Source organism: Gopherus evgoodei, chromosome 22 (genome assembly GCF_007399415.2).
Source record: "Gopherus evgoodei ecotype Sinaloan lineage chromosome 22, rGopEvg1_v1.p, whole genome shotgun sequence".
Classification (NCBI taxonomy): Eukaryota; Metazoa; Chordata; order Testudines; family Testudinidae; genus Gopherus; species Gopherus evgoodei.
This window is the reverse complement of record NC_044343.1, coordinates 11,291,944-11,317,944: the sequence shown is the minus strand read 5'-3', so window position 1 is coordinate 11,317,944 and position 26,001 is coordinate 11,291,944. Positions and strand designations below refer to the sequence as shown.

Sequence of the window (26,001 nt, the reverse complement as noted above, 5' to 3'; positions counted from 1 at the left end):
CCTGGGGCAGAGATTCTGTTGTGGACTCTAATAAATGGGGCAAAGGGGGGAGTCTAGGTCAGGGGGACACATTCTAAACTGGGGTAATTTCCACCCCTCAGGCCAGTCTGCCCCCTCCGGTCCCCCTACGCTGCTCTGGGGGCACAGAGGGGCCGTTATGTTGCAAGGCTCTGGAGGTGAATTCCCTAGCACGAGCCCAGCACAGAGCTGCCATAAGCAGCCACACAGTGCCTGCTTCAAAAGCCCCAGAGCACACGGTATCAGAGATTCTGCACTGGCCCACCCTTCTGGGGAAAGGCCAGGCTGGGGTGCTAGCTGGTTCATTTCCCTGCTTGGCTACACACTCGCTGGGGGACCTTTGCTGAACTCCCACTACAATCAGCCCGAGATAGTCTCTTGGTGCCTCAGTTTTCCCTCTGTAACATGGGGATAAGAGCCCTGCTCTGTCTCCTGGGGGGCTTAGGATAAATATGTTAGCGATCGTGAGGGGCTTGGCTACTGCAGGGAGGGAAGCCAGAAATTGGAGCACAGATTGCCAGAGATTTTGAGCAGCCCAGGGCTGCTCTGACTTAGCCTGGGGGCAGGTTCAGTCCCCAGCATGCGGAGGGCAACAGAAGTGGCATAAAGCTCCTATGCCCCCTTGCCCTGGTAGCACAGCCCAGAATGGAGAAGGCAAAGGGGGGATGCCCCAGTGGCTTCCATCCACCTCAGAGAGGAGGGCATGAGTGTGTGTGGGTGGGGCGGGGGGGAGGGTGGCTGCCCTGCTGGTGAACCCGTACTGTGCTCACAGGCCTGCAGTTGTTAGCTCGAGAGGAAGGGGGAAATCAGGCCTCTGGCACAACAAATCACGATGCAAAGCGCCATAAATCGCCCCTTGTGCTGGGCTCTAAAACCACCGTTCTCGGACCCCCCGAGATGTAAAAAAAGCTCAGATGGGCACCTGGTGAGAAGTCTTGTAAAATTTTACATCTTAAATCTTTATTCTTCTTTTCCCTGCTTCCAGTGTGACATGAGGGATCTGTCTGTAGATATTTGGAGTAAAGAAAGGGGGTGCCCCAAATATAGGGGAGTCCTGTGGAAAGAGAAAACTGCCGGATGCCGGAGATCGGGGACAGCGCACGTCTCCTAGCCACGCCTGCCCGACCCCTTTCAGAGAGCAGGGACTACACGGCAGGGCCATTCCTTCCCAGCAGGGAGATCAAATGCGGCTCGGTCCCCTCAATCCCTGCCCTCCCGGTTCTCACTGGTGTTCGATCCAAGAGAAGCTTTGCTCAGGGCCAGAGAGCCCTGCTCCTCCATTCTGATGCTACTGAATTGGGTAAGGCAGATGGGGGGTGTGGGGGGTGAATCATGCAGTGATCAGATCCCAGATAGGAAAAGGCATGGGGCTCTGCAGGGATAATTAACCCCCTCAAATCTGCAGCCAGGCCAGGACTCCAAGCCATCTCATTGCTAATGTCTGAACAGCTGCATGATGGGAAAAGGACTAAGATGGCTCCCGAGTTGTTTGCAGTGGGATGGGGCGATAGAACCCACGGCAAGCTCCGGAGACGGATCGAAAGTGGCCTCAGCACTCGGAGCAGGAGTCGGGAAGGTGAAGCCGGTCTTCTCCCCACTGCATGGGGACTCCTCTAGCTGGGGCTGCCTAGGTTGAAATGGGATCCACCCAGCATGTCCCATCTGTAGTGTGTGGCTGGGAGGTGGAGGGTGACCCGAGCCGGGAGCACCGTGCCTTGAAACACAACGTACATTTGAGGACTGGCCACGTCCCACCAGCTCGCCAACCTCAGTGTGGGCTGGAGCTGGGGCCGCCCAAGTTCGTTACACCTCCAGGGGGCAGCATGGCCTGATCCCTCCTCCGGGTCAGAGTCCGGGATGGCAGCTGGGGCTCAGTTGCGTTGGCTGGCCAGCTCCTGGGAGATGAACTTCCGCAGGCGCTCGAGGTACTGGCTGTACAGTTCAATGTCATTGTGGCCAGCCCCCTCCACCCACAGGGGCTCCACGGCCTTGGGGCAGCGCTCGTACAGCGCCAGGCCGTGCGAGAAGTCGATGACCTCATCTTCGGTACCGTGGATGATGAGGACGGGCGAAGTGATCTTGGACACCTTCTCGATGCTGCAGGGAGGAGAGAAGCAAACAACCCCCTGAGCAAACGCTGCCCTGCATCAAGCACCTCCTGTCACCAGGGGCGCCCCAGAACAGGCTGCAGTCCAGACCCCATCACTGAAATGCAGCCACCTCTGGGGTGGAGGAGGAGAAGCAACCTACTAGCTCATAGCCTGGTGCACAATTTGTTGAGGTGGAGGGCCTGAGAAATTACAGTAAGGACTCACAGCAAACCCCACTCTGGCTCCCACCCCCCACCATTCTCAGCTAGACTGTAAACTCCTCACAACAGGGGCTGTGTATCCTCTAACGCCCCACAGACCAGTGTTAGCCCACAATAATGGGCTTGCTAGGAGTGCCAGGAAACCGGGGGCAGGGGCTCCACATGGACTGGCAATCAGTCAAAGAGGTGTGTTCTGAACTTGGGTTGAAATAGTACATGGCAGCTCAGGCTGGCAGCTCAAGATCCAGCCCGGGCTCCATCTGCATCTGCTCAGCCCAGTCCAAAGCCAAGCTGCCACGCCCTCACTACTGTTTTCACCTGCTTCGCTGACCTGAGTTCAGACCACACCTCTTCTGCAGTGAAGACGAACCCCAGGGACTCTGGCTCTGCCGTGCTCTGACTACAAGGGAAAACAGGGGGCTTCTCCAAGCCAGCGCTGTCAACTCCTAAATTCCAAGGCCAGAAGAGACTGGTGTGGTCCTCTGCTCTGACCTCCTGCACGCACGGGTCAGAGGATTTCCCCCAGTGCTTCTTGCAATGGGCTCAGAACTCGGACAACCTGAGCGCATCCTTTAGAAAGAGCCGACTGATCGCCCGTTAGAGATTCCAAGTGATGGAGGATCCACCACCTCTCTTGGCACAGTTCCCCAGGGATTTTCCTTTCGATACATCCCTGTTCCTGGAGGGTTTTAAGAATAGGTTGGATAAAAACCTGTCTAGATTTACTTAGTCCTGGCTCAGCGCCGGTGGCTGGACTAGACAACCTTCCCGGGTCCCTTCCAGCCCGACACTTCCATGAGTCTGTGATTGACGTTGCCTGTAACTGACCGTTATGTGTACACGGCTATAGAACACCCGTGGCTGGCCCGGGTCAGCTGACTTGGGCTCGCAGAGCCATCAAATTGCAGTAGATATTCTGGCCCCGGCTGGAGAGCTGGGACCCTCTCCCTTTTGCGGGGTCTCAGAGCTCAGCCTCCAGCCTGAACATCTACTCCACAATTTTACAGACCCACAGCCTGAGTCAGCGGACCAGGGCCAGTGTTTTACTGCAGTGTAGACGTACAAACTAGGCCACGGCTGTCACTGTGATTACACAGGGGCGCTGCCCGGAACATAACAACCCATTCTGCTGATGCTGCACAAAGCAGGAAAAACCTCCCACGCCCACTTGGGCAACTAATGTCTGCAAGGCGGGTCGAGGGCCCCAGGTTGTGGTTCCAATGCAAGCGGGGTGCTGAGGGTACAAAGTAGCACGGTGCAGGCATCCTGGGATCTCACTGTTTGGGGGGACCCGTTGCCACTTCTAGAGGAGAATCTGCCTTCGGTCCCCAGGCTGGCTCTGGCGCCCAGCAGGTGTGGCAGCAGCACGAGAATGGGGGAGGGTGGGATTAAACCAGTGCCTCCCCGCCCCCTTCCAGGGGTGTCTGGATTTCCAGAGGGGCGGCTGGCAGCCAGAGGGGCACCAATTTTCAGACCCAGGTTCTTTAATAGGTTGTCTGCAACCTGCCATCTGGGACCGATGGACATCCATGCACCCCTGCGGAGACGGGCACCTCCCAGGGGATAAGCAGGTGTCACAGCCACACAGAAAGCAGCCCCAAGGCTCACCTTTTACCTACAATCCCTTGTGCTGCCCCACACCCCTCCAAGGGCCAGCTGCAGTTGGAGCCCATGTGGACACTGGGCCATCGTCCCCTGGCAGCCTGAGCTGAACTTGCACCCCAGCCAGGGAGGGGCAGGGTGGGGAAACACTCACTTGGGGAAGGCGTCGAAGCAGTACGTCTTCTTAGTGTCGGGGAAGGCGACCCTCATGCCCGAGGTGAGGGGCGAGTGGAGCACCACGGCGGCACACTCGTAGCGAGAGGCCAGGTCCACGGTGGGCACCGTGCCGATGCTCTGCCCATATAGGATGATGTTCTCCGGGCTGATCCCATACCTGGGCAGGAAAGGAATCTGGGGGGTTAATTCCCAGGCGCTGTCCAGCTGGGGGAGACATTCTCCCTGCAGCCCCGAACCCACAGGCTGATGGTGAACAAGGAACTGTCTCGCCCAGGCCAGGAGAAGGTCCCATAGGCCCAGCTCCTATGACTCCCTGAGAGTGAGGGTCCCTGGGCAGAGGACAATAGGTGGCAGGATTCCCACCTGCCCATCGGGGACCCCAGTACAGGGCAATGCAAAGGGCTGCCCAAGCTGGCTGTCTCCCTGCAGGCCACCTGGGCAAAAGGCAGGTTAACCACCCCCAACCACAGAGACTGAGTGACTCCCCCATGCTCTCATAGCCTTGTACCCCGGACTCCCAGCCACACAGCAGCCTGTTTCCATCCTTCCCAAGCAGGTGTTGCTGGGTGTGGCTCTGCACTCCCCCCGGGAGCTGCAGCAGGGAGCCGAACCCTGCACTCAGGCTTGTGGCACTGATTTGCCTCCTAGTGAGGGGAGGGGAAGGGGGCCACCCCCAACACACAGGCCTCCCACCCTTGGGCCTGATCCCCCTCCTCCTGGCCACTGCAACAGAGCTCAGGGCACAAAGGGCAGGGCCCCCCTTCTTCTAGCCTCTCCTCCCAACACTATCAACTGAAACAAACACCCATCGCCAGGCCAACATACACGCAAGCACCGCAGAGACTGCCATGGTGACTGGCTTATTCCCTCTGGGTTTCGGGCCCCGCCCCTTCCACAGGTAGCTGGCTCCCCCCTCGCCCCCCGATTCAATCAGACCAGCCTGAGGTGCCCCCCACTCAGTCCTGGGCACGCTAAGATCCTTGGGGCTGGGCTGCCCTGGCTCATTCCCCACAGTGAACATGACTGAATCCCGTACACACCCTTTGCCCGTGCAGGCCTGTGGGGCTGATGTAGGGCAGGGAAAGCTGGGGAGGACGGAGGGGGAAGTGGGCAGAGGAGGGGATGGCTGCTCCAGGTGGGGGCATGGGCCCAGGGAGGTGCTGAGGGTGTGGGGGTGGAGGGAAGTGTTGGGAGCCGGAGCAGAGGCAGTAGCAAGGTAGGAAGGGCCATGGACGGGAGGGCGGCCCAGCCAGGAGCCAGCAGAGGGACTGTTGGCTGCAGGAGAGGCAGGGGCCATGGATGGCTGGGACAAGCCGCCAGGTGTGGGGGGCTCCGTGTCCCACCCAGGATCAATTTAAGCAAGACATTGAGCAGGCCCAGGAGGGGGGCCGGCCCTGCAGCTGGAACTGTCGAACTCAGCCTCCGAGCTAGCCAACGCCAGGCTCCCAGCCCTCCCCCCCAGCAGACGGCTGCAGCAACACGCCAGCCCCATGGTCTGCTCCAAGCCACAGGGATTCTCTGGATTACGAGCCCTGTAGGACGAGGACTGGCTACCTGCCTGGCAGTGACCTACTTCTGCACAGTGCCGAGGGCAGAGGCAGGGCCGCACGCGGGACCCAGGCAGACGCTGAGCAATTAGCAACGTCAGCGACTCCAGTGTACATTTCCCTGGGGCGTCCGGTGCTGGGGAAAGATGCCACGTTGGCAGCCGTGGGGACAGAGGCTTCTATTTACCCGCAGCCTGGGCAACAACCAGGCAAACTACCTCCCCCGATGTCCTCTGCTCCAGAAGGACACACCTCTCCGGTTGGATCACTGAGGCCCGATCAGCACAGGGGGCTTGGTCTTTCCCCCGAGTTTGGAGCCTTCCCTCTGGGTGAAATACAACTGAATTGCCAGTTGGTTTTCTCGGTGCCAGTGCAGCCTGCTCTGGAGAGGGATACTGGTACTGAGGGACTGGCCAGCGAGCCCCCACTCAGGGCTGGGAGCCTTGACTGGGCCACAGACCAACCTGCTAAAGTGCTGTGTGCCAGGAGGCTTCCAGTCATTTCTGCCCTGGGGCAGAGCTGGAACCTGGAGAGGGAATCTGGCTCCTGTTGCTGAGTGCCCAGCCCCACTCTGTGGCTTCTCTCTTTTAACGGAGCCCAGCCCACGTCCTGCCTTCACCCAAACCGGAAGGCTCCCCATGGCGCCGGGATATGAGTCACCCCAGGGCAGAGCTGCTGCACGGGCTGGGACTGTCTAGCGCCACCATATAAATCGCGGCCTCCGGTCTCTCCCTCCTGCTTTCCCCTCCGCAGAGATGCCGGCCCCTGCCTGTGACTGCCCGGATGACAGGGCCTGGGGCTGTGACACCCCGGACGCAGTGCAGGCTGCTCTCCGAACAGGCACTAGGCAGCCAGGGGAGGGATAGGCGGCCTCCTCCAAAGACCACAGGAGGAACCCACCTCCCTGCTGAGTAGCACGAGTGTAGCCGAGTGGTAGCGCAGCAGCTTGGGACTCAGAAGAGCTGGGTTCTGTTCCTACTGCTGCCACTGAATGGCCATGGGCAAGTCCCTACCCTGTGCCTCAGTTTCCCTTCCTGCCCTTTGTCTCTGTTGTCTAGCTAGGCTGTGAGTGCGCTGGGGCTGGGACTATCTCACTCCGTGTCTGTGCAGCACCTGGGACAATGGGCCCAGGTTTAGCTGGGCTCTAATATAATAGAAGAGGGGAGTTTGGCATCCTCTAACGACATGCAAAATAGGTCTGAAGCTTTATTTGTTTCCTTGTGTGGTTTGTTACGTTGGGAACTCAGGCGTCCTGGCCTGGTTAGACACTGAGCAACAGCAGAATCAACAGGGTTAGCCACGGGTAGCCTGTGCCCAGGGACTTTTACTCAGGCTGTTTCCACCACTTCCCTTATCACCTTATTTCCTGAAGGAGAAACACTCCCTGGAAAGAAGATTCAGCAATTCTGCCCAACCAGTTCAAAGCTCCCGCTGCACATCTCAGAGTCACCCCAGGAGTCCTCCAGCTAAACCAGACCTGCCACCCCCGCCAGACCCCAAACCAGGCAGAACAAACCTTCCAGGCCCTTTTCCTACTGTATCAAAAGGGGCACAAACCTCCCCACAGCCCCTTGCTGGGCACCTTCCAGAGCAGCCTCAGAGACTCCCAGCCTCCCTCCTGCCAGCCCCCAGCATCCAATCTATGTAGCCCCCCTTGGCGCTGATCGGTGCGTGACAGGAGAAAGCATCCAGGCCCGTCCCTTCGTGCCAAGTCAGCACGGCTCATGTACCATGGCTGGTTCTCCAGGATGCTTCCTTTTGCCACCTGTCCCCCAGCATCCCGCTCACCTGTCCCTGCTCCCCACATGCTCCCATGGAGAGCTGCCAGCCTGCACTGGGAGTGGGGCGGGAACGCCCTCCAGAGCCTGCTTGTTAAACCACCTGCAGGAGGCGCTGGGGAGACACAGGAGGTGTCCTGCCCTCCACCAGCTGAGCGCCACACACACTGTCCTTCCAGCCGCAGTCCTGGCTGCCTGGGGCGTGAGCTTTTCCCGTGCCTGATGCAGCCCCTGTCCCCGACCATACCCTGCCCAGGAAGGAGGGGTTCAGCCTCTGGGGCCCGGGCAGCCCTTGGCCTCCTCGCTGAGGCCAGTTAAAGCCACTATGGCCACTGGCCCTGCCCCCTGGAAGCTGAGCTGGGACTAGGGTGACCAAACAGCAAGTGTGAAAATTTGGGACAGGGAGTGAGGGGTAGGAGGAGCCTATATAAGAAAAAGACCCAAAGATCAGGACTGTCCCTATAAAATCGGTTCATGTGGTCACCCTACTGGGACCCACCAGCCCTGGATCACAGTCACACTGGCCACCCCAAGGGGAAGGCTCCGTCCCCACGGTTCCCCTGTAGCCTGCCCACCCCTGCCGCCCTGTGCATTAGCTTAGCCCTGTCCCCACCCCACCAGCAGCCTCCCCTGCGAGTCCCTTCCGAGCGGCTGTCTCGCCCAGCAAGGTTTCCTGTTTTCCACAGTGCAGGCCACGGGGCTTTCCTGGCCCTCCCCGCCCCCACGGCACTCTCTGCAGCGACCTCGAGCTGGGCTGTGTGTATCTCATTGGGAGTGACGGGCTCCCAGCCGCCTGAAATGCAGAGCCACCACACTGCTGCCTTCTATGCCAGCTGGGCCTGCTCCAGGCACGCGGCTGCCCTAGCGAGCTGCAGCAGTGGCTGCTTGGTATCGTGGCCACATCTAGCTGCGACAGCTGCCATCTCGGCCAATGCACCGGGGGGCAAACCAGGGACTTCCAGAGCTAAAAGCGTGCCAGGGCTGCTACCGCCTGACCAATTCTCCCAGCTGGGGCTGGAACAGACTCAGATCTAGAGCTGGGAGAGAAATGGAGTTTGGGGGTCGCTGGCTAGCTGTAAAACATTGGGGAAAAATTGCTGCAGGTCGTCCCAAACCCAAACCATTCTGATGTCTTCAGCAACTCGCAGAGTCAAAATAATCAGTCAAATCTTTTTGATGTTGAGCTTCGTCATCCTCCATCCTCTCCCACACCCTCGTTTTTTCGTTTTTTAAGAAAAATTAAATCTCGTTCTCAATCGTAAAATGAGATTCAGTTTCAAAAACGTCATAATAAAACTTGCTGCTTGTTCGGATTTTGGAGGGGGGGAGGGGGGTTGAGACTTCTTTTTCTGACCAAAACAATTTGCCAAACTCAAAGTGAATTCGCAAAATGTTTTGGTCAACCCAAATCTGCCTCTTTTGCTGAAAAAAGTTTTGGCGGGAACATTTCCCCAGCTCTCCTTGTACCAGCTGTGGCTTAGGCACGGAGAGGGAGCATCACACATGCACTCCTAGGTTGAGCATCCAACAACCCCACTGTAGCCTGGGTCGGGGGATGCTGGGATTAGGAGAGCTCTCCTCACTCTGCATTGTCTGGCCTCTGCCTCAGCCACTCGCCTTTCACGCTGGTGCGGATCTAGACTGACCTAGAGACCTGGGAGATGGGGCTCCTTGCTGGTGGAGGGGCAGAGCCAGGCGGCGGCCGCACGCTGCAGCCAGCGTTGCTTTGCCAGATCCCCCGACAGTTTCACGTTGCAGGGTGAGAGGATGGAGCCTGGTGGGACTCCATAGAAACTTGAGATTTCCCAGCAACACTGGACAGTTCATCCCAGCAGAGCAAGCCTGGGTCCTCCTCGTTGAACACATGGGGAAACTGAGGCATCGCACGGTGGAAGTGACATGATAAACTGAGTCGGTGGCAGAGACAGAAAGAGAACCCAGGAGTCCTAGCTCTCTGAGGTTTAAGCCAAAAGGCTGTCTCTCCTCTGTAAATAGCTGAGAAATCTGCCCATCCCCCTCAAAATACTCCCCCATTTTTAGCCCAACTCTCAGGCTTTGAAACCTGAACCTTTTTTCCAGGCTCACAAAGGTGTGTAGTGGGTTTCCTCCTATCACCCCCCATTATATCAGTGATACGTCTGTGCTCCCTGGCTCCCCGCAGAGGGGCTCTGCGACCGCAGGGAAAGCTGCCCTCCGATACTGCGCACACGATTGCAAGCCCCAGAAATCTCACTCTACAGCTGCCCCAAAGGAGCAAAAATCCATCCCACCAGGTGACAGTCGTCCAGATCATAAATAACCCTTGGCCCTGCTCTAGCACGTGACCTGATCTGAGGCTCTCAAAGAACTTGATGCACAACAAGCAAAACCCCTCATCGCATCTCCTACGAGGCAGGTCGGTATCGTTCTCCCTGTTTTACATGGGGGAAACTGAGGCACAGAGGGGTGACATGCCCAAGGTCACAGAGTGGGACTCGGCTCTCTGAAGGCCTATCCACTGGGCCATGGTGCCTCTCTCAACCCTAACCTGCAGCTCTCCCTCTCCCACGTGCTTCTGGCCCTGAGCTCCGCTCATGCCCCTCAAACCTGAGCCACAGCTCCCATGCTATGCCAGCCCTCGGACCCCCCCAGCTCTGCCAATGGCCCACAGTCCTGACCTGCAGCCCCCTGCTATCTTGGCTGTGGGGGTCCTTCCTGTCCACAGCTCTGCTGATGCCCCTCAATCCTGACCCATAGCCCCCATTATGCCAGGCCTGGGGTCCCCAGGCACTGACTGCCTGAGAAGGACTCCAGGAAGGCCAGATCTTCCTGTATTCATTTCTCTTTACGCCCCCCTCCCCAGCAGCCTTGAGCCTGTGGGGCCACTGGGGAGGCTAGCCGGCCCCAGGGGGAGCTCACCTCGTTCTCAGGGCCTGCCAGGCCGCGTCGATGTCGGCGTAGAGATTCTTCTCCGAGGGCTTCCCCGTGCTCACGCCGTAGCCCGAGTAGTCATAGGAGAAGATGTTGCAATTGATGCGGGTGCCCAGGCCGATGTAGAAGCTGCTCATCTGGCCCAGGTCCACGGCGTTGCCATGGGAGAAGAGCACCGTGAACCTGCCAGGGCAGAGCCATGGGTTAATACACAGGGACAGGTGGCCAGAGGCCCTGGGACACTGCTGGACACTGCAGCCTCCCGCCAACTGTCTTGCCGCCACAGGGACCCAGCACAGGGCTGGGGAGCCACTAGCAGCACCTCGCTAGCCAAGGGCAGGGGGAGCCACAGAAGGGGGCATGGGGGAGGGGAGTTTGGGGAGGGAAGAGGATGCAGGGGAGATCAGGGGGCATATACAAGACACCCCAGGATCTCCCCATCTACCTTCACAGATCCAGTAACCACCCCAAACACACCAAGAACTCTGTTCTCTGCAGCCAGGCACTCAGACAGCACAGAATATGCTCGACAGGGAAAGTCCGGGATACACACCTTAACACATTTAAACCCGCCTTGGTCAAACTAGGACATGCCAGCAGAGAAGTAGATCGCATTATGGAACGGGCCACCCAAAAACCTCAAGAGAACCTGCTTCAGGCCAGAAATAAACCCCCTCCAATTGCACACCTCTAGTTTTCACCTACCATCCCACACTGGAATCCAACGGCGTGTCATCAAACAACTATAACCCATACTCAGTGGGGACCCCACCCTGAAAGAAATAATTCCTGAGCCTCCATTTCTGGCCTTCAACCCTTAACCTCTCCAAGATGACCATCAGACGCAAGCTCCCCACACCAACACAAAAGGGCCCCAGACCCAGCCAGAACAACAGATGCAAAACCTGCAGAGAGATCTTCACCACTACAATGATCAACACCCCCCAGCCCAACACACTTTTCCAGATCCACGGGTCCTACACCTGCCTGCCACAGCATGTGGTGTGCCTCCTCCAGCACACGAAATGCCACAATAACAGCTGTGTGGGTGAAACCAAACAATCACTATCCTTCGATTGAGCTCACACAGGGAAACGATAAAAGCCAAACACACCCCATCACTCTGTGGGTGGACACTTTTCACAAAGCGATCACTCTATACCTGACCTGTCAGTCCTAGTCCTCAAAGGAAACCTGCACAATGCTTTCAAAAGATGAGCCTGGGAGCTTAAATGCATAACTTTGCTAGACACTAAAAATCACAAACTGCAGAGACACTGGATTTATGGTTATGACAATGATCTGTAACCTGCTAAGCCCCCCTTTTTGTTTTATGACTGCAGAGGTGTTAATGGACAACTCTGACTTGAATGGCCCCTTACTTACAATACATAATCAAACTGTTCCCACTTTGCATTTTGCTGGGAGGCTGGAAGGACCTTTCCCAACCCTGAAGAGCCCTGTGTGGCTGGAAAGCTCGTCTCTCTCACCAACGAAGTTGGTCCAATAAGAAGCATTACCTTGCCCACCTTGTCTCTCTTTCCGCTGGGGCAGAGCTAACTTCAGTTCCGTGCTTAGGAGTGCTGTGCTCCGGGGTCCTTTCAGTGCCTTTGTAAGATGGGGGGCACTCCTCCCCCTTCGGCATGTTGTGAGCATCGAAGTGCAAACGCTGCTCAGAGCGAGGACGGGGGACGTGACTCGGCCTTACTCCGAGGGGAGAGCAGATCTTTAAAATGCACCAGGGAAAATCAGCTCCTGAGCAGTCCACAGTCCAGGGGAAGGGAGGGGCAAGGGGACACACGCTCCTTGGATCCCAGCAGCCAGAGAGAAGATCAGAGACCAAGCACCTGGCAACCAGATGGGGCCGGCGTCTATGAGGCCGCCAATATCGACAAGGCAGAGAGGCTTGGCCGGCAGCATCTGAACCGGACCAGGTGCTAACACACTTGGTCAGCTCAGAGGCAAAGAAATCCCCTGCAATCCCGGCCTGTCCTAACGGTGCGCTAAACCCAGGAGCCTGCAAAACAAAATGGGGGTAGGTCTGTGCTTAGATCAGCTCTTTATGGCACTAATGGTACGACTGGCACATTTGGAGGCAGAAATCCTGCTCGTGGGCAGCCAGTTCCTCTTTGCCAACCCCGGTCCCCCCTCGCCCTGCCTGCTCCGCCGCTGGGTCACAGTGCTGCCTGCAGGACAGCCCCACAGGACAGACGTGCAGCGACACATCCCAAAATCCAGGGCTTCTAGGCCTGGGTGCAAGGTGGAACGAACCCCGACCAGAGCTCCAAACCTCACACCGGCCACGGAGAGCCTGAACGGCCCATGGGCGCCAGCCGTGCTGGAGGATGGGACGGGACGGGAAGGGGGCCAGGCAGCAGCAGGTGGCCTGGTTGGGAGTGTGGCAACCCGAGCAGCATCCAGCCCCAGACCTCCCCCACGGCTTCAAACCGTCAGAAATGGACTACGCGAAAACCTCCCATTTCTGCTTTGCTCAGCTCTTCAATTCTGTCCCCCTCAGCCTCCCCCAGCTGCTCTCTTGGTATGGTCCAGCTGCTCTGTCTGACCACTGGTACAATCTGGCTGGGGGACCCTTGGGGTGATCTGGCTGAACCTTGGTACAGTCCGACTGGGTGACCCTTGGTGTGATCCGGCTGAACCTTGGTACGGTCCAGCTGGGTGCCCCTTGGTGTGATCCGGCTGAACCTTGGTACGGTCCAGCTGGGTGACCGTTGGTGTGATCCGGCTGAACCTTGGTACGGTCTGGCCGGGTGCCCCTTGGTGTGATCTGGCTGAACCTTGGTACGGTCCGGCTGGGGGCCCCTTGGTGTGATCTGGCTGAACCTTGGTACAGTCCGGCCGGGTGCCCCTTGGTGTGATCTGGCTAAACCTTGGTACGGTCCGGCTGGGGGCCCCTTGGTGTGATCTGGCTGAACCTTGGTATGGTCCAGCTGGGTGACCCTGGGTGTGATCTGGCTGAACCTTGGTACGGTCCGGCTGGGTGACCCTGGGTGTAATCTGGCTGGTCCAGCTGACCCATGGTTCAGTCCAGCTGGGGGACCCTTGGTGTGATCTGGCTGAACCTTAGTATGGTCTGGCTGGGGGCCCCTTGGTGTGATCTGGCTGAACCTTGGTACCGTCTGGCTGGGGGCCCCTTGGTGTGATCTGGCTGGTCCAGCTGACCCTTGGTTCGGTCCGGCTGGGGGACCCTTGGTGTGATCTGGCTGAACCTTGGTACGGTCCGGCTGGGTGACCCTGGGTGTGATCTGGCTGGTCCAGCTGACCCTTGGTTCGGTCTGGCTGGGGGACCCTTGGATTCCAGGCTATCTCACCCATGCCCACTGTCCTGGTCCAGACCTCACTCCCTATCTCCTGGGTTGGTTCTCCACCCACCCCACACCGGCAGCTTAGGCCATCCCAGCCTAATTCAGTTGTGCTCCAGGTGTCTCAACGACAGCTGTGGGCAGCGTCTTCCGCTGGGCGGCAGGGAGAGCCCTTGACTTTCCCACGGCCAAAGTCAGGTGCCAAGGGGCAGGGCCCGACCCTGCAGACCCTGGCAGATCAGGCCAACACAGATACACATCACCCCACATACACTGCACTTATCGCTGCCTTTGCCCTCCTCACCTGCACTCTGGATCGAGCCCTGAGTTCAACTCCCAGCTTTGCCACTAGGCCTGACAGGAGTCCTTGGGCAAGTCACTTTCCCCTCTCTGCACCTCAGTTTCCCCATCTGTAAAATGGGAAGAATGACACTGACCTCCTTTGTAAAGCGCTTTGAGAGCTTCTGATGGAAAGTGCTACATACAAACTAGGGATTATTAACCAACCTGCCCCAAAGTTTATTCATTCCGCTGGAGCAGCCATCCCAAAAATTATTCCATTGCTGTACCCAATTTACCCTGACCAGATGCCCATGATGAGTAAACTTGGGCCTACGCCAGTTTAAGTTTAAGATCTGACTGCTGCTACTATTGATGAGTTGTACTACAGGAGCTCTATCAGGGTTCTATCGTACTAGGCGCTGCACAGACACATAGTAAGAGACAGCCCCTGGGCCAAAAAACTTGCAACTTAAACAAAGGAGGCAGACAAACCGTGGGAGGGCCAGGGACTTGCCCAAGGTCATCCACCGATCAGTGGCAAAGCCAGGATACAGTGCTCTACCCACTAGGCAATGTTGCTTCAGCAGGTGTTTTATACTACTTGAAAACACAGCTCTCACTTCTCGCTTCAGAAGGGCCTAAGATCATGCACGTGAAAGACACAAGATGCTTATGCACAGACAAACTACGTGAGGTTGTTTTAGGGCGTGAGGGGATGTGGGTGTGTGAAGGGGGTTACTGGCCCTTTCTGAGCCATGCTGCAGTAAGACACAAGGACCAAGATTCAGGGAGGAACGAGGGAGGACAGGACACATCATTTAAAGTCAGGTCCTAAAGCCTAAATGGAAAGCTGAGTGGTTTTTAAAAATCTTAGTCATGGTAGCAAAGGGCTTTTAATCTAGCCACACAGTAACTGGGCTAATTTAAGTCAAACAGTTTCTAAATCAATTTAGATCAAACAGCCCTCTGGTGTGGACACTCTTAAAGCATGTTCAAGAGGGCCTCCTCTTGGGAAAAGCTTAATTCAGTTTGTTACCAAATTCAGAATCTAGTTTAGCTAAAATCACTGTAGTTTCTGCATGCAGAGCAGGCCTCGGGCACCGGAATTTACAGGTGGAGGAATACCAAAAAATAAGTCCCATTAAAACGTCTAAATCCATTTCTAGCATACAGTAGAACCTCAGAGTTACGAACAGACCAGCCAACCACATACCTCATTTGGAACAGGAAGTACGCGATCAGGCAGCAGACGAGACCAAAAAAAAGCAAATACAGTACAGTACTGGGTTAAACATAAACTACTAAAAAAATAAAGGGAACGCAGCATTTTTCTTCTGCATAGTAAAGTTTCAAAGCTATATTAAGTCAATGGTCAGTTGTAAATGTTCAATTACAAACATTTCAGAGTTACAAACAACCTCCCTTCCTGAGGGGTTTGGAACTCGGAGGTTCTGCTGTAGTTTCTCCTGTGACGCATGGTATACACCGGTTGCATGATGGTGGGGAACGGGATGTCGGCTTTATTAGCACTCATCTGGATACTCTATATACCTTACTTGTGTAATGGGCTTTCCAAACTCAGGCTGAGAAAACCTCTCTAGTATCATCCGGCATTCTCTGCTGACCCTGCTGTATGCTTACATTTCAGATTGACCTAGTCACATCACTTTTCGGGGGGGTGAAAAGTTCAGGCTCCTGTGCCGTAGTTCAGCCAACCTAACCCCCAGCGTACGCAACTGAAGAAGCAGTTACTCCCCTTAAGCTGTAACTGCAGTTCTTCAGGAAGTGTCCCCGTAGGGGCACTCCACTTCAGATGTGCAGGCGCTTCTCGTGTCCTTGATGGGAGATTTTCCGATAGCAATGCCCGTTCGGCCCGCGCATGCACCCTTCAACGCCTCCTGCTGGACACCGAGGCTCTACAGGGGTACGTCGGCAAACCGCCCTCCGTGCCTTCTCCACTCAAACGTCTCCGCAGAGAACCGTCTGAAGCAGAGGGGAAGGAGAACAAGTAGGGGAGCACCCATAGGGACACACATAGATTCACAGACTGTAGGGCTGGAAGGGACACTGAGAGGTCACTGAGTCCAGTCCCCTGCCCTCATGGCAGGACCAAATACTGTCTAGACCATCCTGGATAGACATTTATCTAACCTACTTTTAAATATCTCCAGAGATGGAGATTCCACAACCTCCCTAGGCAATTTATTCCAGTGTTTAACTACCCTGACAGTTAGGAACTTTTTCCTAATGTCCAACCTGAACCTCCCTTGCTGCAGTTTAAGCCCATTGCTTCTTGTCCTGTCCTTAGAGGCTAAGGTGAACAAGTTTTCTCCCTCCTCCTTACGACACCCTTTAGATACCTGAAAACTGCTATCATATCCCCTCTCAGTCTTCTCTTTTCCAAACTAAACAAACCCAATTCTTTCAGCCTTCCTTCATAGGTCATGTTCTCAAGACCTTTAATCATTCTTGTTGCTCTTCTCTGGACCCTCTCCAATTTCTCCACATCCTTTTTGAAAGGCGGTGCCCAGAACTGGACACAATACTCCAGCTGAGGCCTAACCAGTGCAGAGTAGAGCAGAAGACTGACTTCCCATGTCTTGCTCACAACACACCTGATAATGCATCCCAGAATCACGTTTGCTTTTTTGCAACAGCATCACACTGTTGACTCATAGGTAGCTTATGGTCCACTATAACCCCTAGATCCCTTTCTGCCGTACTCCTTCCTAGACAGTCTCTTGCCATTCTGTATGTGTGAAACTGACTGCTCCTTCCTAAGTGCAACACTTTGCATTTGTCTTTATTAAACTTCATCCTGTTTACCTCAGACCATTTCTCCAGTTTGTCCAGATCATTTTGAATTATGATCCTGTCCTCCAAAGCAGTTGCAATCCCTCCCAGTTTGGTATCATCTGCAAACTTGATAAGTGTACTTTCTATGCCAATATCACATCCCGAAGAACTGTTGTCACTGCACAAGGTGAGCAATCTCTTCTTCAAGTAGCGTCCCTATGGGTGCTCCACTTCAGGGGACCTCTGAGCGATTTCCCCACAGGCAGGAGGGAGCTTCAGAACTGAGTCCAGAACTGAAAATAGTACTTCTGTACCCTGAGCCCCATCAGATCTGATGGTCTGTATCAAGGCGTAGTGCTTCGAAAATGTATGTACTGAAGCCCACATGGTAGCCCTACATAACTCAGACATCGGATGTTCTTAAGCAATGCTGTGGATGTTTCTTGTGATTTGGTAGAATGTCCTGTCACCCTTTGAGGATGATGAATGCTTGCGATCTCCTAACAAGTGACAATACATCCAGCTATCCACTTCGACAGTCTCTGAGCAGCAAACGCAGATCCCTTGGATATATCCGCGGAGGAGACGAACGGCTTGGGGGACCTCTGAAATCACTCGGTCCCATCCAAGTAGAAGGCCAGTGCTCTTCAAACATCCAGGGTATGAAAACAGAACTCCTACAGAGGTCTATGGCTCTTGGAAAACCAATGACATATGAATAGATTGGTTGGGGTGGAACTCTGAGAGAATCTTAGGTAAGAATTTAGGGCATGGGTGTAAAGAAATCGTATTCTTGTAAAGGGGAGATCCGCCATCAAAGTGCCAATCTCCTCAACTATACGGGCATTGTGATGGCTCCTAACAAGGCTGTCTTCATAGATAAATGGAGTAGAGAACAGGTTGCCATAAGTTCAAATGTTTCATAAAGTAACTGAGTACCAGACTGAGGTCCCAGGTTGGGGTTGGGTCTCTAGTCTGGGGATAGAGATTCCCCAAACCCATAAAAAATCTAGATACAGGAAGAGCCAATATGGAAAATCCCTCTATATTTGAATGAAAGGCTGATATTGCAGCCAAATGGACCTTAACGGAGTTAAGTGATAACCTCAATTTCTTCAAATCCTGCAGATAATCCAGGATTGCCTCCTGTCGGGGATCAGCAGCCACTACCGCCAGACCCTCGGAGAACACCCTTGGGACCAAGGAGAGACCCAAGAGGACACTAGGGCTCTGTCTCAGGCCAAGGTGCTGGAGAAGGAACTGAGGGCGGTTCACCCGCTTGTCCCTATGTGACCTCGGTGTTCGGCAGGAGGAGGCACAGGGTGCACGCATGGCCTAAATGGACACTGCTAGTGGAAAAGTCTCTGATCAAGGGCTCAAGAGGCACCTGAAGAGGAGCAGACGCAGGGACACTACTTGAAGAAGAATTTTTCCATCAACCTAGCCACTGCCGCTCAGAGAGTTGGGTTAACTTCCATTGCATTAGGAAACATCTACACTACAAGGCTACAGTGGCGTAGACGTGGCCTTAGTCTCATGCTGTTAACGCTGTCAAAGCCCTTCACAAATGCCCTTTCATTAAGTTTAATTACAAGCAGGAACTGTACGCCAATTGGGACCTTTTCACCCACCGCTAAGAGGCACCCACTTCTGGAGTGGGAACACGGCAGCTGTTTAACCCTGCACTGGCACGCTGTGTAATCATTTAGGACAGGAAGTGTGCAATACCCTGCAGGGAGGATTCGCTTCAGAAGAAGGTAACTACCTGAGAAAGGATTCAACCAGGACCAGGAGCCAGACAGAAAGACCCACTTCCACCCACACAGCGTGAGGCAGCACTGCCTCTGAGAGGGGAGTGCCCCCTGCTGAGTCACTGACGTCTGGACGTCTCCGATCCAAAGAGCGACCCATTTTGAGAGACCCAGTGCCCAAGGTGGCCCAAGCAACAGGCATCATGCCGCACGTCAGCCATCAGGAACAAAGGCAGTGACACAGGAATTCCAAAGGCAGCTGCGAAGCTCTCGGCTGTGCAGACAGCTTACGCAGCAGCTGCTGGCTCCCAAACTCAGCCATGCCCCTGCAAGCCCTAACCACAGGCAGGATGAACGGCAGCCTCCAGGGCAGGCCACTTACAACATGAGGTAGCCTCGGTGCTGCTCCCTTGTCTGCCTTTCCCCAGCTGTCACTGCCAGGTGCAGCCACAAATGTTAGAGTTTTAGGAGTGGGCCAGGCAAGTCCCACTCCAGCCTACGGGGGCAGCAGGGAGCCTCGGAGAAGACTGGCACAATTTCAGCCCCATGCAGGCTAGCAAAATGTACCAGCCCAGGCACAAAATCAACTGCATTGAGCACAACGGTGCCGCTAGATGTTCCTGTGTAATACACAGAAAAAACACGCTCCAGAGAAAGGCACTCAGATACCACAGTGATGGGTAAGGAATCAGAACCTATATAGCACAGAATCATGGGGGGCAGATGGGGAACTAGTGATATTTCACTTGTCCATGACAAATAGTTGCCAGCCTGAGCATGTAAAAGGTAAGTTAAGTATTTGAGACGCCCTCTATCTCGGGACTATTCTGCCGTGCAAGGCAGGTTGACAGCAAAGATCTAGGTCTCTACGTGTTAAGATGTTATTCACAGGGAACAAATCTATAATAACAGGCTCTTCAATCTACAGAGAAAGGTCTAACACGACCCAATGGCTGGAAGTTGAAGCTAGACACATTCCAACTGGACATAAGTGGCATATTTTTAACGGTGAGTGTAATTAACAACTGGAACAATTTACCAAGAGTCATGGTGGATTCTCCATCACTGAGAGTTTTCAAACCAAGATTGGATGTTTTTTTTTTTACAAGACCTGCTCTAGGAATTATTTGGGGGCAGCACATTATGCACGAGGTCAGACTAGATGATCCACAGTGGTCCCAACTGGCCTTGAATCTATGATCCCAAATCAAACAGAAGGGGCAAAGTAGGAAAAAATATATTTATTATATATATATATAAAATCATATTTGTGACTTTAAATCCCCTGTCTTTGTTTTTTGTTTGTTTTTTCCTATTTAGAAATAAAATCTCTAACATTTTAGACCCAAATTTGCCAAAGCAGCTCCTGATTCTGTTGGCTCCTATTATCATCACTTCAGACACCTAGGGAAGCCTAGTGATCAACCCCTGGAGCAAGCTACCAGGTGGACATCATCTCTGGATATCTTCAAATCTAGACCCAATGCCCTTCTGCAAGATGCTTTAGCCCAGGGGTTTTCAACCTTTTTTCAGTTGCAGGCCCCTAAAGTATTTCAAATGGACATGCAGACCCCCGTAGTCTGCAGCTCTCCAGGGGCCTGTGGACCCCAGGCTGAAAACCACTGCTTTAGCCAAACACAAGTGATTTGGCTCAATACTGGGTGCAATTCTCTGGCCTGTGATACACATGAGGTCAGACAAGATGTTCTAATGGTCCCTGCTGGCCTTAAACTCTATGAATCTAAATCCCAGCTCGATTGAAGTCAATGGCAAAACTCCCACTTTTGCAGGGCCAGGACATCAGCCCACGGGTGTCATTTTCAGAGATGGTGAGCATCAGCAATGACACCAGCTGGGGTCCTGGGCGCCCAGCACTCCCCAGCAGTCTCAGGCTGGGCACCTGGAGAAGATGAGTTGTGAGTTCTCATCCCGAGGGTCACATTACCCCTGCCTGCCCCATATTGCTATGTGGGAGGGGAATCCCGACTTAGAGGGGGCGGGACCCCGAGACAGACCAGGTTGGGAAGCATTGGCTGGAACAAACACGGAGCATGCAGTCAGCGGCGCTGGAGAGCAACGGCCCCTCTGTGCAGTACATCCATAGCCCACGCCAGCCATGGGCCTGGACTGACTTGGGAAGGGCTGGCACTGGGATCGCACTTGGCCGGCACTTGGCCTGACTGCTGCATGGTCGGCAAGGGCGTCGAAGGGTGGCTCTTCCATTGTGGACACCAACCAACCACTGGGCTGAGACAAACCCCCGCATACCCAGCGGATGGAGAGGTACTGAAAAGACGCCTGCCTTGAGGAAAAGGCAGCCCCAGCCCTTCATCAAGGCTAGGGAAAGGCTGTGTGCTCTCTGTGGGCGGTGGGTGGGCCTGGGGAGGGAAGGGAAGGGGTTAATTGACACTGACATTCAATGGGGCTCATTGGCCTCCTTATATGCTCCCCGCTGCCAGCAGAAAGGGTCTTCTCACTGCCCGTCGCACCACAGCTCTGATCCCAACTCAGCACCTCTGAGGGACCCTGCTTTGGTTTCTCAAGGCTCGATCCGGGCACACCGACGGCAGTGGGAAGGAGTAGGGCACCGTGGAAGGGAGGGAGACGTGACTGCTGGATTGGGGACATGCACTTTTGGGAGGACCCTTGAAACCCGAGCAGCTCATGGGCTGATCTGTGGCAGTAGGGTGACAATGGGAGGAAGAGACACCCAGGCAGATGCCTGGATATGTGGGGCTTGCAAATCATGGCATGAGGAGCACAGAGGGCTGGGGGGAGGGGATGCGATGCCACTGAGACTCCTAACTCAGGAGAGCAGCTGGGGCTCCAGCTGAGAGTCAGGGCCTAGAAACCCCGGACTCAAGCTAACGAGACTAATGAGCCCAGCCCGCTAAGTGGGGCAGGGGAGTGGAGCTGAAGATCGGGTGGGGGCAGGGACAGAGAAAGGACCCAGCGCTGGGCCACAGTCCATAAATAAAGCTACCGCTCACTCTGCCCCTCCCTGCCCCCAGCTCTGCCACCTGAAGCAAGGGGCCAGCAAGCCGGAGGCCAGGCCCCTACGCTCAGGTGAGGGAAAACCCGGCCAATCAGAAGTGGGCAACAAGGCCTTGCCTTGCAACCCATCCTTGGGAGCCTGGAGTTGGCCCCCAAGGCCTGCAAACGAGCTGTGAATGTCTCCGGCAAAGGGGCAGGGCCCCCACAGGCAGCCTGGACACCCCCGGCGCAGCACAACTCACCCATTCGCCTGATTCAGCCTCGGTATTATTAGTCAATAACCCTCTGCCCTGCGCCAGCAGCATCCACTGGCGGATCTTACAGCACTTCACAACAATCAGCTAAGTAGGCAGCACAATCCCTCCCCCCCCCCCCCGGGTCAGCAGCAGGGCTGGAAATGGAAAACAGGATCCGTGCCCCAAGCTCTGTGCTTTTTCCTTCGATCTTTTTGTTTAATTCCATCCCCACTTCAAGTTATGAGCAAAACAGGTTTTGAGAGCCAACCCCCAGTGAGCATTCGCCAGGGCATCTCCAAATCTCTGTGACTGGGATCTCGCTTGGGAAGGTGCCAGATTTGGCACCGGGTCGCTGCAGGTCAGGAAGTGGCGCCATGTCGGAGCTACATTGGCACAGAATGGCACGCTGCCTACAAACTGTTCCAGACAAAGGATCTGCAGGACCCCTGGTCCAACTGAGTTGGGAACCCTATAACCAGCAGCAGTCAACACCTGCGGCCGTGCCCTGCTCTGCAAAGAGGGCTCAGCCTGCCACTCACCTGGCGCCGGGCACACACCGGATATACATGCAGCCGACCCGGTTCCCCCGGCCACTCTTGGTTAGAAACACCTCGATGGTGTCCAGCTCCCGCTGGGCGTACTGGAAATCCGCCCGGTCCGTCAAATGTAGCTTCCATCGCCCCGCGGTGCCTCCTCTTAGGGAGCTGGTGCTGCCCACGGGCTCCGGCTCGGGGACGACGGTGTAAGTAGGCTCCGGAGGGAGGAACGCCAGCTTGGCCGCTATCCGGCTGGGGCAGGGCGGGCAGCAGAAGAGGCAGCACAGCTCACTCACCGACAGTCCGTTCATGGCGACGGAATCAAGCGTGGAGCTCAGTTTATTTTTCAAATTCACGAACAAAATCAAAAGGTTTTTTTTTTTAAATCAGCAGATCCGGCCTGGTAACAACCCGTCTCCTTAGCCTCCCTTCGGCACGGCGGCCATCAGAACCAATGGGCCAGGCATGTCCTGTGCGCCGCGGCACCGGTTGAAGTAGGGTGGGCCACCCTCTGGCCGTCCGCACCTGTCGGCAATGCCCTAGGACCGAAGGGGATGGATAAGGGGTTCATGAGAAACGACGTGCAGTGCAACATGGCAAAACCAGCATCCCAGCCCACGCTCTGAAAGCTACACAGCACACAACCGCACAATACACATCCCTCCCGAGAAAACACACACAGCACAACTGCACAATACACACCCCTCCCCAGAAAAGCACACAAAACACAACCAAACAATACACACCACTCCCCAGAAAATCACACATAACACACCCTCTTCACTGAAAAACACATAACACCCATCACCTCACCAAAAACATGTTTTATACCTACACAATACAACCCTCTTGCTGCAAAATACACAATAGACACACAAAAAATTTACCACCCTCACTCCAAACCCCACAAAACACAACACATACTCACACAACACCCTCCTCCCAAAAATCACATATTACACAGCCCTCCCGTAAAATACACACAGTACGCCCACACAACACATATTGGTCACCAAAACCCACATACCTACACCGAAAACCACAAAAAAATATCCCCACGCAGTCCTCTGCTCACACATAATTCACCCACCCAACATACACCCGCTACCAAAACCCACACACAGCACAGCCACACAACACACCGAAAACCACACATACACTCATACTGACAAAAACCACATGCAGCCCATAGCACACACCTACTGAAGCCACACTCTGACCAACGCACACTGATCACCAACACACACGGCATACCTCCTGCGTCTCAAACCCCACACACAACACAGTACACAATGCCCACCATGGCCCTGATTCTGCAATCTGATTCCCTGCCCCCTCCCGCAAAGCTCAGATGACGGGACATGGGGCTAGCATGTTGCAGGTGCTACCATCATCCCCATAGTAGCATGGCACCACATCCACTCCAGAAATAACACAACGCCCCACACATGGGCAGCAATTCTGCTGCACATGCTCACAACCAGGAGACAACGTAACACACACACCAAAGTGGTTTCTGCAAGTTTGGGCAGAGCCTCCCGACTGAGGAATGTTAAACTAGCCCAGACCCAGAGGAATTCTACTCCAGCTGCTTCCGCAGGCAGGGAAAGAAGAGGAAAGGGTGGAGGGAAAGAGGACCGTGAAATCGAAGGCTTATATGGAAATATTTCTATCCCAAATAACCGGATCCCCCCACTCCCAGAATAACTGGATTACTGCACACACACCCCTCCAGTTTGGGACTTGTTTTACATTAGGGGCCAAATTCTGATCTCACCCCAGTGTAAATCCTGAGTAGCTGTGCTGAAGACAATGAAGTTCCTCGGGATTTAGGCCTGTGTAGGCAAAAGCAGGATTGGGCCTCTGATGTGACTTCCCCCTGCCTCCCAACACAAGCTGACAGGGGGCAGGAGGGAGATGGAAAATCATCTATTCAGCCCCTACCCCCATACCCGCCCCAATAGGTCCCAGGATCAGCGGCTCACTTCCTTCCATTTCATTGTGCAGTTACTTAGCAGAACAGATCCTTCCCTCCCATTACATAAATGCTACATTAGAGACATGCAACATAGAGAAACACACCTGTCCACACGAGACATGTGTCTGCCACACAGACATGACAGATGCACCATATACATGTGCCATTAGACACACGTACTGCCGCATGACCCATCTGCACAATACACACGCACTGCTTTATCAGACACATGTACACAAACGCACCATGTATGACAGGCACACACTGTGGAGATGCACACACAAACACTAATGTACACTTGTTTTTCACGGCCACATGCACGAGACAAAACCAGAATACATGATCACACACCCAATCACCTGTATTACAGGCACACACTTATGCGTTGTACTATAGACACATGCAGGATAGAAACACATAGGTATTTACAGTACAGGCTTACGCCCACACCGGTCTACACTACAGACATGCAGAATGGAAAAACCACACACCCATCTACACTACACACACACAGGTTTCTCCACTACAGCTTGACAAAGCCCTGGCTGGGATGATTTAGTTGGGGACTGGTCCTGCTTTGAGCAGGGGGTTGGACTAGATACCTCCTCAGGTCCCTTCCAACCCTGCTACAGACAGTCACACACCTGTCTGTACTAGACTTGTGCAGCATGAGACACACACACTTATCTACACTGCAGACAGATACAGCACCATTACAGTGCTACAAAACGCAGGAAAGTATCTATGCTACAGACAGACACTTATCTCTGTTCCCAGACACAAATGCACCCGGCCTGATAACAGTATTTGGGGGCAGAAGAAGGGACCAGCCACCGGGGGAAAACGACTGCTTAAAAGAAAAGAAAACTAGCCTCCCCCACTCCTGCAAGGGTCAAACTCCAAACTTAGTGGGAGCCGGGGGGTGGCGGGGGACACAGCATTTGGATTTACACAAGCTGGCTGCGATCCTGCCCTTGCAGAAGTCAATGCCAGGAAAGGGACCTCCCCCCACCCCCACTGACCAGTGCTCCCCCGCCCCCCCAGCACGCTAGAAAACTGGGATAATCACCCCCACATCCTGCAGGCGCCTCGGGCTCTGCTGAGCAGGGCAAGTTCGGTGCTGGAGATATTGAAGGAGCTGAGGAAGGAAGACACCAGCAGCCCGGGGTGGGGGGCAGGGGGAAAGAAGGGGCGAGGGGGGAAATCAGCTGCTAATGGGACGGGGGGGGGTGATCGCAGCTGGGGGAGGCGGTACGGGGGAGATTGAATCAGCTCCCAGATGGGCTGGAGGCTGCAGCAGGACGGGGGCTGCGGGGGATCGGGCTGGGGGCTGCAGCGGGACGGGGGTTGCAGGGGATTGGGCTGGAGGCTGCAGCGGGACGGGGGTTGCAGGGGATCGGGCTGGGGGCTGCAGCGGGACGGGGGCTGCGGGGGATCGGGCTCGGGGCTGCAGCGGGACGGGGGCTGCGGGGGATCGGGCTGGGGACTGCGGGGGATCGGGCTGGGGGCTGCGGCGGGACGGGGGCTGCGGGGGATCGGGCTGGGGGCTGCGGCGGGACGGGAGCTACGGGGGATCGGACTGGGGGCTCCTAGGCAGGGCACCTCGGTCCCTTATCCTCTGCAATCTCCGAAGCGGGGAGCATCCGGGGTCCGAGCCGGTCCCGGGCCCGCTGAGCAGCTTGAGCCGAGCGCGGCCTCCCGCATCCCCCCCGGGGGCCCCTCCGGGCTGGGCCCGGCGCGCCGCGCTGCTCCCGGACGCTCCAGG

General features: G+C 55.3%; 1 protein-coding gene across 3 annotated transcripts; it reads right to left on the bottom strand.

The window, feature by feature from the left end:
• Positions 1–944: 944 nt before the first annotated feature.
• On the bottom strand, positions 945–25,606 carry ABHD17A (abhydrolase domain containing 17A). 3 transcript variants are annotated; one of them, XM_030540702.1, is made up of 5 exons: positions 25,306–25,606; positions 22,262–22,797; positions 10,332–10,526; positions 4,086–4,265; positions 945–2,115 (listed from the first exon to the last, which is right to left on the bottom strand). In XM_030540702.1, exons 2-5 carry the CDS (start codon positions 22,567–22,569, stop codon positions 1,890–1,892), a joined length of 909 nt encoding a protein of 302 aa, XP_030396562.1. In that variant the 5' UTR covers positions 22,570–22,797; positions 25,306–25,606; the 3' UTR covers positions 945–1,889. The 3 variants fall into 3 exon arrangements, with proteins under 3 accessions (XP_030396562.1, XP_030396563.1, XP_030396564.1); XM_030540703.1 differs by lacking the exons at positions 22,262–22,797; positions 25,306–25,606 and adding an exon at positions 11,864–12,327; XM_030540704.1 differs by lacking the exons at positions 22,262–22,797; positions 25,306–25,606 and adding an exon at positions 11,873–12,327.
• Between the last annotated feature and the right edge of the window lie 395 nt (positions 25,607–26,001).

Bases quoted from the DNA above. Each gene is read 5' to 3' on its own strand.
- ABHD17A (XM_030540702.1), bottom strand. From the start codon at position 22,569: ATGAACGGACTGTCGGTGAGTGAGCTGTGCTGCCTCTTCTGCTGCCCG. The intron at 10,527-22,261 runs GTGAGTGGCAGG...CTGCCCTGGCAG, and splicing joins CGGTGTGTGCCCGGCGCCAG to GTTCACGGTGCTCTTCTCCC. The intron at 4,266-10,331 runs GTGAGCTCCCCC...TTTCCTGCCCAG, and splicing joins TGGCAGGCCCTGAGAACGAG to GTATGGGATCAGCCCGGAGA.